Genomic DNA, 15373 nt, shown 5'->3' on the forward strand with positions numbered 1-15373 from the left:
TTTGCAACATTCTCCGGCCAGGTGAGGGCAATCATTTTCTGTAAATGTCCTTTTTTTTTTTTTTTTTTTTTCTTCCTCTGAGCACCCAGTGTCTCCAAGCAGAAGATTTGTGTTGGAGACTGGCCTGGGCCATGTGAGTCAAGAAAGTTCATAAGTGTTTTATTGTTGTTATGGTTTGGCTGGTGGTGGCTGCAGGGAGGACTGAAAGCACCTTCGCTAGAGGCATAACACACCCACCAGGTTGGAGCGAGGTTTGCATCACCAGGCTCAAGCTCCTTCCGGGAGGAGTGAGCCTTTTAGCGTCCGGCGCACGCGCGGTGGAGCAGAGGCGCTCCGCCCGGGCCAGGACCGTGGAGGCGTCACGCGGCCGGAGGTCACACGCCGGAGCCTGCGCTCGCGCCGGGCTGTCTCGTCGTCGCGGTGGCGCGCACGCCAGGTCGACGCCGGGGCCGGGAGCCGCCGGGATCTGAGGGAGCCGCGGATGCCGCGCGCGGGGCCACGCGGAGCGCACTGGCGCCCGGCGCTGGCGCTGGCGCTGGCGCTGGCGCTGCTCGGGCTGGCGGCGACTCTGGGCGCGTCCCCGACGTCTGGGCAACGCTGGCCGGTGCCCTACAAGTGAGTGAGACGGAGAGGGGCGGGGAGGGGACCTGGAGAGCGCGGATCGGATACTCCAGCGCGCTCGGGGACGCGGGGCACGGGGCGGGCGACACTGCGAGCATAGTTTCTAATTAGTTGGCTATTGGCGATCCCGGTTCAGGGCCATTCAGAGTCCTGCGAGGAATGCAGTGACATTACTGCACGGAGTGACTTTTAAGTATAACTAACTGACTCGGAGAGCAAGTTAAAACGTTTTAAACCCTGCCTTTATTTCATGCCTTATCGTTAGATGTCATTGCATAACATCTGGGCAGAATTTACAGGGAGCCGCTTGCTCTGATGTGTCCTTACTGATCTAAACACCAAGCCCGGGGAATCTCCTCCCTGGGCCAGTCAGGATCACCTTGTTAGTCCACTTCACCCCGGAGGTAGGTAGGGCTCCGGACCTGAGAAGCTGATTGCAGTCTTTGATCTAGCTGAGTTCTGACAGCCCGTGGGGAATTGCGAAACACGAAGCGCACGCGGTTCGGAGTCGCGGGGGACAGGGGTGGCTGGGGTGGTGGCTGGTGTGGACATCGTGAAGTGGAAAGAGCTGCAGCTTTTGAAAACAAGTGTTTTGCATAACAGCATAAGGGGAGAGGATCATGGCATGGTGCGTGTTCCTCTAAGGGGTTCTTAGTACTGAAAGCTGCAGACCAAATCTGGTTCCATCTGCTCATGCTCTGTGTGGTCTCAGGAGAGTTACTCAGAATCTTCATGCATACATGCCCTGAACAGAAAACAGGAAATGATAGTAGCACTCTCATTTCTGGTGAAAACCAGCTGTTGCTGAACTTAAATATTCGTGTGTTCTGTTCATGAACTGGTTCTGTCTGCTAAGTGTATATGAGAAAAAAAAGTTTACGTTTTGAAGTTGATTTTCATGAAAATATTCACAAGAAAAAAAAACTTAAATACCTAATAAAACAAGAAAGCTTGTAAATCTCAAAGTATTTTATTTAATACCGGGAGATGGGAGGCTGACTGATTTTTTTGTTTCTGAAGAAGCCCGAACTTGACGTTCCCACCTGACAACTGGTATAGAGATGTAAGTTAGAGCAGAAGGTTTTTGTCCCCGCGTTAAGACTGTAATAGAATACTCGGGCAGGAACCTTTAGGATCTCAGAATTCTTCCTCTTTCCTTTGCACAAGTGCTGCCCATCACAGAGGTGACCAGGGAGACGCGCGTGTGCTTGCGTGCGTGCGTGCGTGTGCGTGTGCGTGTGCGTGTGTGTGTGCTGAGCCATGGTCCCAGTCTGTTCCAGTTGAGGTGTCCTCATGGGTCTTTTGCTTTGAGCACTGCTGTAGCCTGGGGACTAGCATCAGCCTCAGTTTAACCCCAGCCACTCTTCTGATTCTTACCATAAAGGTGGCTCTCTGTATTCGGCCCTATCAGATCTGCTTCTTAAAAATCCTCAGAGCGCATTCAGGGCTGTTGCATGCCATTTCATACTTGCCACGACAGACTGGGATCCCTGTCTGCTCTTCTCTTGAATTCGTGTCTGTAGCCTCTTCAGGTATTTCAGCCGTTCAACTTGGGGGCCAAACTACCCTTTCACAGGGTCACATAGAAGATATCTTGCATATCAGGGATTTACATTATGATTTATGACAGTAGCAAAATTATGTTATGAAGTGGCCATGAGGTAATTTTATGGTTGGGGTCACCACATGAGGAACTGTGTTGAAGGATCGCAGCATTAAGGAAGATTAAAAACCACTGAGGTATTTCCTGTGTGTCATACACTAATTCTTCTTCTCCTGGCCTACCTTTCTTCTCTGGTACCTTCACCTAATAGTTCTACCTGTCTCCAACAGCTGAAACTGATTTCTTACTCCTATGTGCCTTAGGTCTGTTTCCTTAGTTTTGTTCTTACAGAAGCTACCTTCTGACTTGTTTAACATCTTCCAAGCTCCAACCCCAAGTTTGGTGAGGAAGGGGAAAGGTTACAATTTTTGTCTCCCTTCTCCTCAGTGTAGTTCTTCTGTACATGGTAGAGCCTCAGTAAATATTAGGCAAATGTTTATTTCTAAATACAAAATCTGGTTAATGACTTCATATTTAGCGCATCATTGGAAGTGATTGTATGAAAGCAAGTCACTATGATCTAGGCTTTGAATGTTTTCCCTAAAAAAATTGCTGAGGACTGAGGAGACGGCTCAGTGCCTCAGAAACCAGCATGGCAGTGCACACCTGTAACCCTGACCTTATGGAAGGAGACTCAGAGAAAGGCGGAGTCTTGAAGCTCATTGGCTGGCCAGTTTAGTGATAGAGCCTGTTTCAAGAAATAAAGATATAAAGCAGTCAAGGAAAGGCATTTGTACATATGCACACACTACATGTAACACACCACACACACACACACACACACACAGAGAGAGAGAGGGGGGGGGTGCTGAGCGAGCCTGAAATGAAAATTGCGATTCTAAAGTGTGTTTGAAGAGCAGTTCCTTTTATGATGTAATTTGATGGTTCTCTGTCTTACCAGGCGCTTCTCTTTCCGTCCGAAGACAGATCCCTACTGTCAAGCTAAGTACACTTTCTGCCCTACTGGCTCACCCATCCCGGTTATGAAGGACAATGACGTCATCGAAGTCTTAAGACTACAAGCTCCTATTTGGGAATTTAAATATGGAGACCTCCTGGGACGCTTTGTAAGCATGCATCTTGATCTTGTAACTTTGCTTAAGTGATTTAGTTATTACTTTGACATAAAAGAGTCATCAAATGGTTACTAGGTCATATTTATAGATAACTTTGGGTGGTTTATGTGTGTGTGTGCACCTATTCACAAACATGAAGAGACTGGAGGATGGTGGCTGTCACTCTTCATATTATTCCCTTGGGACAGGGTCTCTCATTTAACCTGAAGCTTACATTCTTGTCTAAACTGCTCAATGAGCCAGTGAGCTTGTCTCCTCCCCTCAACACTGGGGTAACAGACACAAGTGCAAATGACTGGCTTTTAGGTACATGCTCGGGATTTGAACTCAGGTCTTCATGCTTGCATAACAAGCACCTTATCCATTCAGGCATCTCTACAGCCTATGGTGTACTTCTTAGACCTTTAAGTTGGTAGTCAGAAGGAGTTACCGCTGAGTCTGCATGGCACTGTGAAACTGTAATCTCGGGACTTGCTTCCATTCCAAGCAAGAGAATTACCATTCCAGAGTCAACCTGGGGTACAGGATGTGACTGTCTCAAAAACAGAGCAAAGGTTGCCATGAGTAACATGTGCCCTGACCTAAAAGCTCAGTATATAGACTCCAAAACTGGCTGAAACAAGAACGAAGATCCAATCTATCACAGTAAATAATTCTAGGGAAGTCTCTAAATGTATGAACCTTGTTTTTTTTATATCTGTAGATTCACTTACTACTAATTGTTCTTGCTAATTGAAGTGTATTACCCAGGATGTGTGCATGTGTGTGTGTGTGTGTGTGTGTGTGTCTGTGTGTGTGTGTAAAGCCAAGGTTGGTAAGGCTCATGGCTACACACTATACACTTGGACAAGTTTCCCACGTTAGCCCTCTGGCCTGTGAATAAAGACTTTCTGTTGGCTTGAAGAGTCCATGTGTTCTCAGGAGGAGCTGCCTTGCAATCACCTAAACTCCCCTTCCGTACTCAGCTCCTGAGAATGAGAAGGGCCTGTCAGTCAGGAACCACTTCTTGATCTCCAAGTTCTGCTATAGGCCCCTTTCCCAGCTCAGTGAATCACCCTGAGAGGTAGCCACACTCTTTCCTGGAACAATCCTGAAGGCTTTTCTTGCTTACTGTATTACTTAGCTACGAGAGGATTTCAAATGTCTTTACACAGCTCACATCCCTGATGAAATGAGCCCTAGTTGCCAGAACCAAAGTTATGGGTCCCTGAAACTTGAGGGGCCATGATGTCACCTCCATGTGACAGTAACACAGAAGTGTAGCCCCTTTAAGCGGTTGTTATGCTTGGTGCACATTTGTGGTGTACTGAACTCTCTCCCATGGGTGACCTGGGCCCATGGTTACCTCACAGAGGATCTCACACCTGTTGTCCCTACACAGAAACTTATGCACGATGCCATTGGATTCAGGAGTATGCTGACTGGCAAGAACTACACAGTTGAATGGTATGAGCTTTTCCAGCTTGGCAACTGTACGTTTCCCCACCTCCGGCCTGAAATGAACGCTCCCTTCTGGTGTAACCAAGGGGCAGCCTGCTTTTTTGAAGGAATTCAGGATAAACACTGGAAGGAAAACGGGACGTTGTCGCTAGTTGCAACCATATCCGGTAAGTTTCAACAACAACATCGGGGTAGGGTTTAATGATTGCATCAGTGTGCAAGTGGAAGATTCCATTCATTCATTCACTGAGATCTCAGTCATCTGCCTCGTGGTGATCATTTGTAGTCTGTACTTGTGGTGACATCACACACTGAGCCAACTGGATCCTGGTGCAGAGCCTTGCTGGGAGATGTGTGCCTCATCTGCTCTGCCCGTGATAAACATGAGAGAAACAAATATAGCTAAATTGGAATCCAAATAGGTAACAGTTAGGGGAGCTGTAAAATGTCCTATTAGGGAGGCCTCTTAACTGTGTCTGAAAAGAATTGTGGTTATAGCTTATTTTTACAGGGAGAAATATTAAGGATGTGCTGCTTCTGGGTCTGTCCATCTTCTGAGCACTCAACTTCGATCACTTACGAGCATCTCCTGAGAGACTCATTACAGTCTTCCCCATTGTACAGATGGGGAAACTGAGATAAAGGTTAAAGCTATCCAGATAATAAATGGGACTCTGGTCCTGCAGGAGAGCCTTATGGGCAATTCTCTTAAGAACTCCAGTACATTGCCTCCCACAGTTTCAAGTCCTCTTGAACGATGTTTAAGTGTTCTTCTCTTAACATTTTCTGCTGTTTTGTATTGTGAGATTGATGGCACAGTTAACTTTGCCTTCACTGCATTACATATTGCTGATTCTTTTGCCTTCTGAACTTTTGTTGGTAGTTTATTATGTGACCTTAGGTCACATTGACCTTACTGGTCCATTGCCTCTTCTGGGTAATACAGGGCCTGCTCATACCATATGTGAACTTTACTTTATACGTGTTGGTTGTCCACCAAAGGGAAGTGCTGAAACAGAATCACTCTTTGTGACGCCTCAGGGCTGGTGGAAAAGACCTGGGTATTTATTGGTTTTTACACAACACTTTAGGATGTTCTGACTCAAAATTTGGTGGGGGAGGCTAAGACTTCCCTTAGGCTTTTACAGATAAGGAATTGATACAGGTGATTTCAGCCCAGGGGCCTGATTGACACTTTTAGTCACAGAGCTGGATGGAACAGGCCACATCTATAGTTGTGGTCTTTTAAACATAACCCGCAGTCTTTTTTTTTTAATTAAAGATTTTATTTATTTTATGTATATGAGTATATATTTTATTTACTTTATGTGTATGTGGCTGCCTTCAGACACACCAGAAGAGGGCATCAGATCCCATTACAGATGGTTGTGAACCACCATGTGTGGTTGCTGGGAACTGAACTTAGGGCCTCTGGAAGAGCAGTCAGTGCTCTTAACCGCTGAGTCATGTCTCCAGCCCAATAACCTGTAGTCTTTTAATATGGTCACTACATTTCTGATCTTCCTTCTATTTTCTAATTCACATGACCCTGTTGCAGGAAATATTTAAAAAGAAGGACTGTCAGGCTTCCCGTGCTACTGCCAGCAACTCTCAGCCCTGGTGTGGTCCTGCCACCTTCGTCTCTAGCTAGCCCCTACAGCAGCTGGTCACAGTATTCCCAGCTCTGGTTTGCTTGTCTCTGGAGCCACTAGTTCCTTCTCTCCAGCCCTAACCCCTCTGGTCGGCGGTCCCACATTCCAGTAACCCAGTAAAACAAAACTCTTGAAGCTTATAGTTAACCAGTCGGATTTATATATGGTAAATTCTCAATTCACAAGATGCTGACACAATAACTTCAGGGCCATTTGATAAAGATGTAAGCTGCCCAACTAGATTAGGCATGTTACCCCAATTATTCTATCTCTACATGATATTCATAACTACCTGTGGTTATTTAAGACCACGCGGGATCGTGATCTTCTTCCTGTCCGTCCTCCATCTTGATTCCTTCCTTCTCTTCTCCTCCCTAGTCGGGTTCTCTCTCTCTGTAACTTTTAGCTCCGCCTCCCTTTTCCCTGTCCAAACACAGGGCTCCTGCTGCACTAATATGTTAGTGTAATTGAACAGGGAAAATCCTGCCTGCCACATGACCCCAATATCCCAACCATGAAAGCCCGTCTCTTTCAGCAATACCCAGTAAACCCAGTGGCTTCTGCATGACATCCGAGCCAGTTCACATCCCCCTCCCTCCTCCTCAGATAATCAAACAGTCATCACTTTTTCTGTAAAATGCTTTTCATCTGCTAGAATTTTAAGCTTGTAAGTTCATTCTTCAACTTGCCTATGATTAACCCCCTCCCCTGACCTTCTCTGGATGTTACCGACACAGTGTTTGGAAGTCCAGCTTTTCCAAGTCACCTCCGATCCTAACGCAGACTTTAGAATACTGCAGTTTTATGTCCCTAAAAGTAGTAAAGGAATTCAGTGGATTCCCTCGACAGATGAGTTCTTTACTTCAGGAACTCAGTCTGGTGTAACCCAAGAATGGTTTGCTGGTAGTGAGATTCAGGGGCCTAGAGCTGTTGTATCTATAAATGCCCAGGTAAGAGCTGCACTGTGCAGAAAAACAGCATTCTCTTAAGTATTTGAAGAGATTCTTCTGATCTGGTTCAAGGTGGTAGGAGAAGACTTAGCCACCAAGGAGTCTGTGTAGTCTGTGAAGCCAGCACAAACAGTGGCCAGTTTGGTTGACTGGTTAGGGGCATTAGTGTGGTGTGTTGTCAGCAGCATCCCAACAAGCACAATACAGGGAAAGGGGATAGCTGGTATTCTCATGTGTGAGAGAATGCATGTGGCTTAGCTGAGGCAGGACTGCTGCTCCTCAGCAGTCACTCCCACCAAGCCTCCCGTGCTTTTCCCAGTTCATCCATTGCCCCTTTCCCTTGTTCCTACACCGTCTTTGTCTTTCCTCTTTCCTCACTCCTAGGTCTTCCCTTTTCTCCTTTGCTTCTGAATCCAGGACTTGAGTAGAGAAGAATGACTTTGGAATATGTATGCTGACACTCTTGACTATCACTCTGACCTTAGCTTAAATACTTACAGAATTTTAGGAGTCCTCTCTGTATCCCCATTGTATCTTGTATTTGTAATTCAAAGGCCTTAAGAATGGAAGAAAATGTGCCCAAGCTTGTAGTCCTGTCATGAGATCAAGGCTTGGAAGTTTTAAAGTGTTTCTTATTCATCCATCTTGGTCTTAATTGCATCAGAACATTGTATAAGCAGTTTATTTTGTTGCTTTTTTCTTTTTTTTTTTTTTTTAACTAGGAAACACATTTAACAAACTAGCCGAGTGGGTGAAGCAGGATAATGAAACTGGGATTTATTACGAGACATGGACGGTCCGGGCTGGCCCAGGAAAAGAGGAGCAGACGTGGTTTGAATCCTACGACTGTTCGAATTTTGTCTTAAGGACATATGAGAAGTTGGCTGAATTTGGAACAGAATTCAAGAAGACAGAAACAAACTATACAAAAATATTTCTTTACAGCGGAGAACCTATTTACTTGGGAAATGAAACATCTATTTTTGGGCCAAAAGGAAACAAGACTCTTGCTTTGGCCATAAAAAAATTTTATGGCCCCTTTAAACCGTATTCATCAACCAAAGATTTTCTGTTGAATTTCTTGAAAATTTTTGACACAGTAGTTATACACAGAGAGTTCTACCTGTTTTATAACTTTGAGTATTGGTTTTTACCCATGAAATCCCCTTTTGTCAAAATAACATACGAGGAAAACCCCTTACCTAGCAGACAGACATACGACACTTACTGACTTGTGACAGCTTCTACTCTGGCGTTCTCCAGCCACCAGCATCCATGTTCTTCCAGGGCTGTGTCTACATCGGTGTCTTTATTCACCTTCCCTTCTTAGGGCTCACTGCTGGAAGTGCAGTATACAGACATTTCAAGACTCTTGCTAAGAAGCAGAAACCATAATTGAATTGACCCAAGTGAATGGGTTGTAATCTTTATTTTATTGGAAATTACTCGATCTCAGCTATGGAGATTCTTTGATCCCAAGGTTAACATTTTTCTTGGGCTACTTTTTCTGTTGCAGTAGTGCTGTTTCTTAGTTTAAGGGTTTTTGTTTTGTTTTGCCATCTAAAGGATAGCTGTTTCTATAGTTATTACAGCCTCGGGGTCCAGGTCTAACTACTTTGTATTCACATAACCGTAAAGCCTTATTTGGACTCTATTACTGAAGCAGTGACTCTAGACACGGCAAATACAGTAGAATTTTTGGCTGTTGTGAAAGAAGCAACTTAATAGCTCTAGATTTGTCCTTGTCTCTAAAATGATTCATCTACCAGGAATATGAAGACTGGGGGACCTATGTAGGCATAGGAGAGCACACTGAGTGTGTGTGTATATCTTTTTTTTTTTTCTCCACTGGGACCAAAAGAACACAAACTGTCATCCTTGAATTTGCCTGATGTGTATTACAGGCCATCCATTCGAGCCTTGTAATCACTGAGACTCTGAACTGACAGACAGTACACATTGCTTCAGCAGTTCTTCAGAACAGGCCATGGAGGTATCTGGCTCCAGCCATGGCTAGGTGAAGTGTACTTCTGACTTCCTGTTTATGTCCTCTGGTTTTTCTCCTACCATCATCAGAAAGAGTACACTCTTCTGAAAAGGACAGAATTTTGTCAAGGACCTTTGTCGTTTCACTGTGTTGCTGTTAGAGGCATGAGACAAGCTCTCAGAGTTCTGTATTTTGATCAGTTGAACTCGGTTTGTTTTTTTCCCCCTATTTAACACTAGCATGATGGAAAAAGTCTTTTAATATAGAAATGTGCCAGTTATTAATTTCTACCAAATAGCTGGCTGCTTCTTGAGAGGTTAGTACACTATTGTTGAACTGTCTTAAGAAGCCTCAGCTTGTATCTGCTGGCCCAAATTTTTAAGTCAAAGCTTAGCAAGATAAAGAGACTTGGAATTGTGTTCTCACTCAGGATACACTGGATGTTTTTCAGCACTCTTCAGATTGTGGCCTTTAGACCAGTGTCAATGCACCAAATGTTGCCAGTCTGTGTTGTTTCTGTTCAGGCTAATAAAAACAAAAACAAAACAAAAAAAACTTAAGAAAAAAAAACAGGGCTTAGACTTTGTATCTTTGAACTTATTTGTCTAGGAATCTATTGTTTAAAAGTATAAACCCCACAAAGCCAAAGAGACCCCAGATGACTGGACGATCACACACTGCACTGTTCTGCCTACCCTAAAGAGGTAGACTTGTCCCCAAACATAAAGGGACCATAAAGGGGACCATCTACCACTGCCTCTGGCTTATCTATTCACCATAACAGTGCCTGTACCAACCCAACAATGTTGCCTCTTTGACCTCAGTGTCTTCAGGATGTGGTGTTAAGAATCTTCACATTACTACTGTATCTAGAGGCTAAACGCAGGCAACACTAATCTATACCATATTGAGTTACTGTGAAAAAAGTAGAATTTCCCAGCTGCCCCGAGGTGACAAGTTGAGGTTTTTGTACCTAGTATGCCATTTTAAATCACAGACTTTGGTTTGTGACAAGGGAGGTGTGGGGCATGCTCAAGGAACTTGACTTCTAAAATAAGATTCTACGGTGTTACAGAGCATTGTGGGGGCTATCCCAAAAGCTGGTGTCTGTACATGGAATATGTTCTAGCTGGGCTGCCTTGTCGTGACTCCGTGGAGATGTAGCATCTAGCCTCTCGAGACTTGAAGTAGCAGGGTGGGGGGGGGGTGATCAAGGTGGGGTCCCCACCAACTCAGAAGAGAAGGGGATGGGGCATGGGGAAGGATTGGAGGAGGGGGTGCCTGGGAGGGGGACAGCAAGCAGGATGTAAAGTGAACGCGTTAAAAAAAATTAAAATTTTAAAGAAAAAGCGTCATTTGTGGAGAATGTTAGTAAATGAAAAGGGCTTGTGAAAGTAGTAGAATCAGGTGGTGATGGCAGAGGCACAAGTCACATGATTTCCCCAGAGTTTATCAAGCTGTGAAATGAAATCACAAGGTACAAGACAATGCTGAGGCACGGGTGATTCAAAACGGCTAACAGTAGTTGGGAATCAGTGGCACGGGCAGAATGGGCCATCTCACTTTGAAGGCTTTCTGTACTGCTTCGGTGTGGGGCAGTGGGCTATGAGAAAAAGCCAGAAAGCTTGGTAGAAAGATCTGAAGCCCCGGAAACCTTGGTCTGAAGAAGGCCAGTAGGACAGGAGGCCGCTTCAAACTTTCCCAAAAGCCATCTGGCTCTCTTAGCTTCCGCCCCCCACAGCCCCTCCACAGAGTGGTCCATGGCCTTTGATCACATAGGAATAACACCTCCATGTAAATAAGGCATTCCCAAGCTCTCAAACCAAACCAATAGGAGTTACCTGCTCTCCCCCAAAAAACTGTATATATCCCCCAAAGCTCAAAAGTAAGAGAGGTGTGTGATGTGAGATCTTTCCGGCTGTCGGAGTGCTTTGTCGTGATTCCTCCCTGCTATCCTGCGCACTTCAAAGGACAACAACACTTCTCTCCTCCCGGCTCCGAGGTTCGAGGTTCGAAGCGGTTTGGACAGAGCTGTAACACTTTTCCCTCTGTGGGCACTCCGGGGCTGCCCTTGGAGAGAGGGAACCAAAAGAGCTGTAACACTCGCCTGCCTTTGGAGGCTGGGGCAGAGGCAGACCCTCCAGTCTGCTCCCCGCCCTCTCGGGCCCAGCCGTCCGAGGCTGCTCTAGCCACGACTTGAGAGGCTACGTCTGCCCTGCCCTGTGCGACTGAACACGCGCCCCAGGACCACCGTTCCACGGCCGCGACCTGTGTCTCCACCCGCGCCACCTCCCGGCGCAAGCAGTGTCCACTTCCGTGGGGCTTTAACAGCTCCAGGCCCCTGAAGCTCATGATCACAAAACACTTGCACTGAGTCAGTGGCCTCCTGGTTCGTGTATGTAAATCAAATGAATGCAATTCATAGGCAAGGGCTTTCACTAGATTCATAGGTAGGAGCTTAAAAGAGGTGGGGTTCTTGTGTAGCAGAGTAGTTTCTGGGATAACATGAACTGCTAGTCTAGGGGTTCTTGTGGATTTAAAGCAGAACCTGAAGCATGGGGAATGGATGAGCCCATTGGCTCAGCCTTGCGATAGTCTGTACTGCTTTACAGAGCCCAGACAGGCATGTTTACTAGGAAGATGGGTCTCCATTCTGGTCTCTCTGGCTTTGGCAAAGATGAAACTGCAGAAGGTGAAGTACGTTTGCAGATTTTAAGCCAACAAAAACCTTTACTTTTAGGGTCTCCTATCCTAAACTGCCTGGCCAATTTCTATGTCCTGCTTTTTGTTAAAAACAGGGATCTACAGATTAAACTTTGTTGCCATAGGAGTATGTCTCTATTTCTGTCAGTTCAAGTTATAAATGTGTACTATTTCTTCTAAGAGCTTGAATATTAGGGCTTCAGGATAAATATATTATTCGGAATAAACATATCACCACCACTAACCTGGCTCATTAACAGGTAATTTACTGTTGTAGGTAGAAGAAAACAGCTAAAAGGTAAAACAACTATCAAATACTCAGAACCTACCTCCATTCAATAGTGGCTCCCTAGACAAATCAAAAGGAAAAAAAAAATTACAAGATTAATATCTGGGTCAAAGCGCTGAGAGTAACGGTCTAGTGCTCAGCCCTAAACACAACATCTATGTCACTCCCTCCAAGGCTCAGTAATCATGGAAGAGACAGCAGAAATAACCTACGAGCTAGGGGAATGGCACGGGGCACCATGAAATGCTGCCATCTGGGCAGGCCATGGCGACGGCACTCCAGAACTCACAGCAGTCTGTTTATCTGCCCTAGATGGGGTTGTAAACATATTCGTCCTGGATGGGGATGGGGCTCAGGAGGCCACACCCTTCACAAACTATTGGTAGTTTATATGCTGGGGGAAGTCAGTCGATTTCCAAGTGGTACTGCCACTCTTAAACAGCTCACGTTTCAGTAACCTCCCACCCTGTTTATTCCAGCATCTCTGATTAATCTAAGTGGATCTCAGGGGAGGAAAACAGACACAAGAGTAGAAGGGAGTTTGGCAAGGGTGAATGACAGACAGGGAGAGTGAACATGATCAAAACATTATATACACAGAGGAAAGTGTTTAGTAACAATGTTCTTCAGTTTCTCTAAGATGTAACGTGTCTGGTGGTACTGAGGATAAGTGTGTTTGCTTTCTGTCTCTCTCCCCCTCCTTCTTTCTCTCACACACACAAAGCACACACGCTCACACACAAGGGAAGTGTTCTCCCACTGAACTACTGTATCACTACAGTCCTTTGTAACTTTGTGAAACAAGGTCTAAGTTGCCAGGCTGGCCTTTCCCTTACAACTCACTCGGGCCCTGAATGTGCAATCCTCCTGGCTTAGTCTTCTCAACAGCTTAAAAACTGTTCCACCCGTAACCGGCCAACTTTTAAAAAGAAACACACTTCTATTTACCCTTCAATGTCCAGGTAGCTTCATGGTCTTCCAAGTGCCTTCAAGAGTTTCTTCCTTGTTGGAACTATTTAGGTATTTACATTTTGGTGAGTTGATTATTAATTCTAAGAATAAGCTTTTACTCTAAGTAAAAATGCTTTGTTTTTTTTTTTTTTGTTTTTTGTTTTTTTCCTTAAAGGAAGGTTTAGGGCCAGCAAACAGGTGATACTTTTCTTAACTTTTTGCTAACATTAAGAATGGCCTCAAATATAAACAGGTTTTACAAACAGATTACTGTAACATATTACTGCTTAGCAAGACCTATTTTTAAAAGATAACCTAGATTGCCAATTACAGCAAACTGATCTGTTTACTGAAACATTTCTATGGTTTTAAAACTATTTTGACTTAGAGATTTCGGCTTGCTAGGCAAAAGAAAACTCTAAGATTTTTTTTTTAATAGTCTTACGTTTTAATTATGTGTGGGTGTCTAGGTATGTGTATGTAAATGAATTCAGGTGCCCATGGATGTCAGAGGCTTCAGATCTTCTGGAACCGGAGTTACGTAAGTAGTTGTAAAATGATGTGCATGCTGAAAACTGTCAAGAGTATTCACCAGCTTTTCACCCGAGCCATCTCCTGAACCAAGAGTTACAATTCTGAGTAAAGCTTTCATTCTGAATACATAAAGAACGTATTCCTTATTTTTAATCATAAAAAACTTACATTTTATGGTAAATTTCACAGGTATTAGAACATCAGAACAGAATCAATGTGCCTAGTTTTGTATCTTCAAATTACTGTTTACAAGACTAAAAGTCTACTACTGTTTAAAAGACTACCAAATGATGCTTGATTAGTTCTTAAAGTTATAAAAATACAACCATATTAGTAACTATCTTTATTCTCAAGTTGATAAAACCACTTAACATATATTTTACAGTATAAACAAATTAAGTGCTATGCATTTTGCTTATAAAGTGACTTAAAGTATTCAAGCATGTAATTCAATCTGTACAAAAAGCAAGTTTAAAATAAAGCTTTGGTTAGTAAAACTGACTATATACCATCAAATTCATTTTTCAATGTTGTTCAAGAAAAACAAAACAAAAAACAACCACCAACTAGCACAAGTATTTCCTGTACAGTCAAAGCTTCTTACTATTTAGTAAGAGTAAAATATTATAATAGTTGCCTTTAATGTGGAACTCTGGGTCAGTCTTTTTTTTTTTCTCTCTCTCTCTCTCTCTTTTTTTTTTTTTTTTTTTTTTGGTTTTTCGAGACAGGGTTTCTCTGTGTAGCCCTGGCTGACCTGGAACTCACTCTGTAGACCAGGCTGGCCTCAAACTCAGAAATCCGCCTGCCTCTGCCTCCCAAGTGCTGGGATTAAAGGCGTGCGCTACCACCGCCCGGCTCAGTCTTTTCCTTCTCATCTGTATGTGCCTGAAAGAATACCATCACTTTTGAAAAGCATCAATGGTGTAGAAAGCCACATTATTCTCAGTAAGAAATAAGTAAGACTGAGCTTTTCTCATAAGTATCAGGGTACTTTGTAAGCCACACTGCTACCAAAAAGAACCATTGCAGGCACTGACAACTTTGCTACAGTATATCTCTTCTGGTTTCTCTCAGGAGAGATATCTGTTAGCACGAGTGCCCAGAATCCAAGCTCAGACAGTACCTAAAACAAAAACAAAAACAAAAACAAAAACAAAAACAAAAACAAAAACCCCAAAACTATATATGACGAAAACTTTTTTTATACTCTACAAAGTCTAGAATTTACCTTTATTCATATGAAAGTAATATGAAAAGCTACATAACTTAAATAATATAAAATACCAGTTTCAACCAAATTGATAATCACAAAACTGTAGGTATTTTCCTATTAAAATGTTCCAGTTCACTGTGTAATATTTAATCAAATTATTATGAAATATATCTTTGTTTAAATTTATTGTTTCTGAACTATACAGATACTCTTTGATTTTTAAAGTTGTATTTACTGTAGCTATGTAATTCCAAACTTAAAGCATGATCCATCAGTAAAGTTCACTGGAAACTAATATTCTTTCATGAAACTGTTCATAAACAATTTTTAAAGTTCTACCTTTAATTGTTTCAA

At 43.6% G+C, this 15373-nt stretch overlaps 1 protein-coding gene across 1 annotated transcript; it reads left to right on the forward strand.

Moving 5' to 3' along the window:
• The first annotated feature begins 481 nt into the window (after positions 1-481).
• Positions 482-10523, forward strand: Cln5 (CLN5 intracellular trafficking protein). Its single transcript, XM_028771377.1, has 4 exons — positions 482-615; positions 3126-3291; positions 4682-4907; positions 8065-10523. Exons 1-4 carry the CDS (start codon positions 482-484, stop codon positions 8571-8573), a joined length of 1035 nt encoding a protein of 344 aa, XP_028627210.1. The 3' UTR covers positions 8574-10523.
• The last annotated feature ends 4850 nt before the right edge of the window (positions 10524-15373 follow it).

Source organism: Grammomys surdaster, unplaced genomic scaffold (genome assembly GCF_004785775.1).
Source record: "Grammomys surdaster isolate TR1022 unplaced genomic scaffold, NIH_TR_1.0 65, whole genome shotgun sequence".
NCBI classification, from domain to species: Eukaryota; Metazoa; Chordata; class Mammalia; order Rodentia; family Muridae; genus Grammomys; species Grammomys surdaster.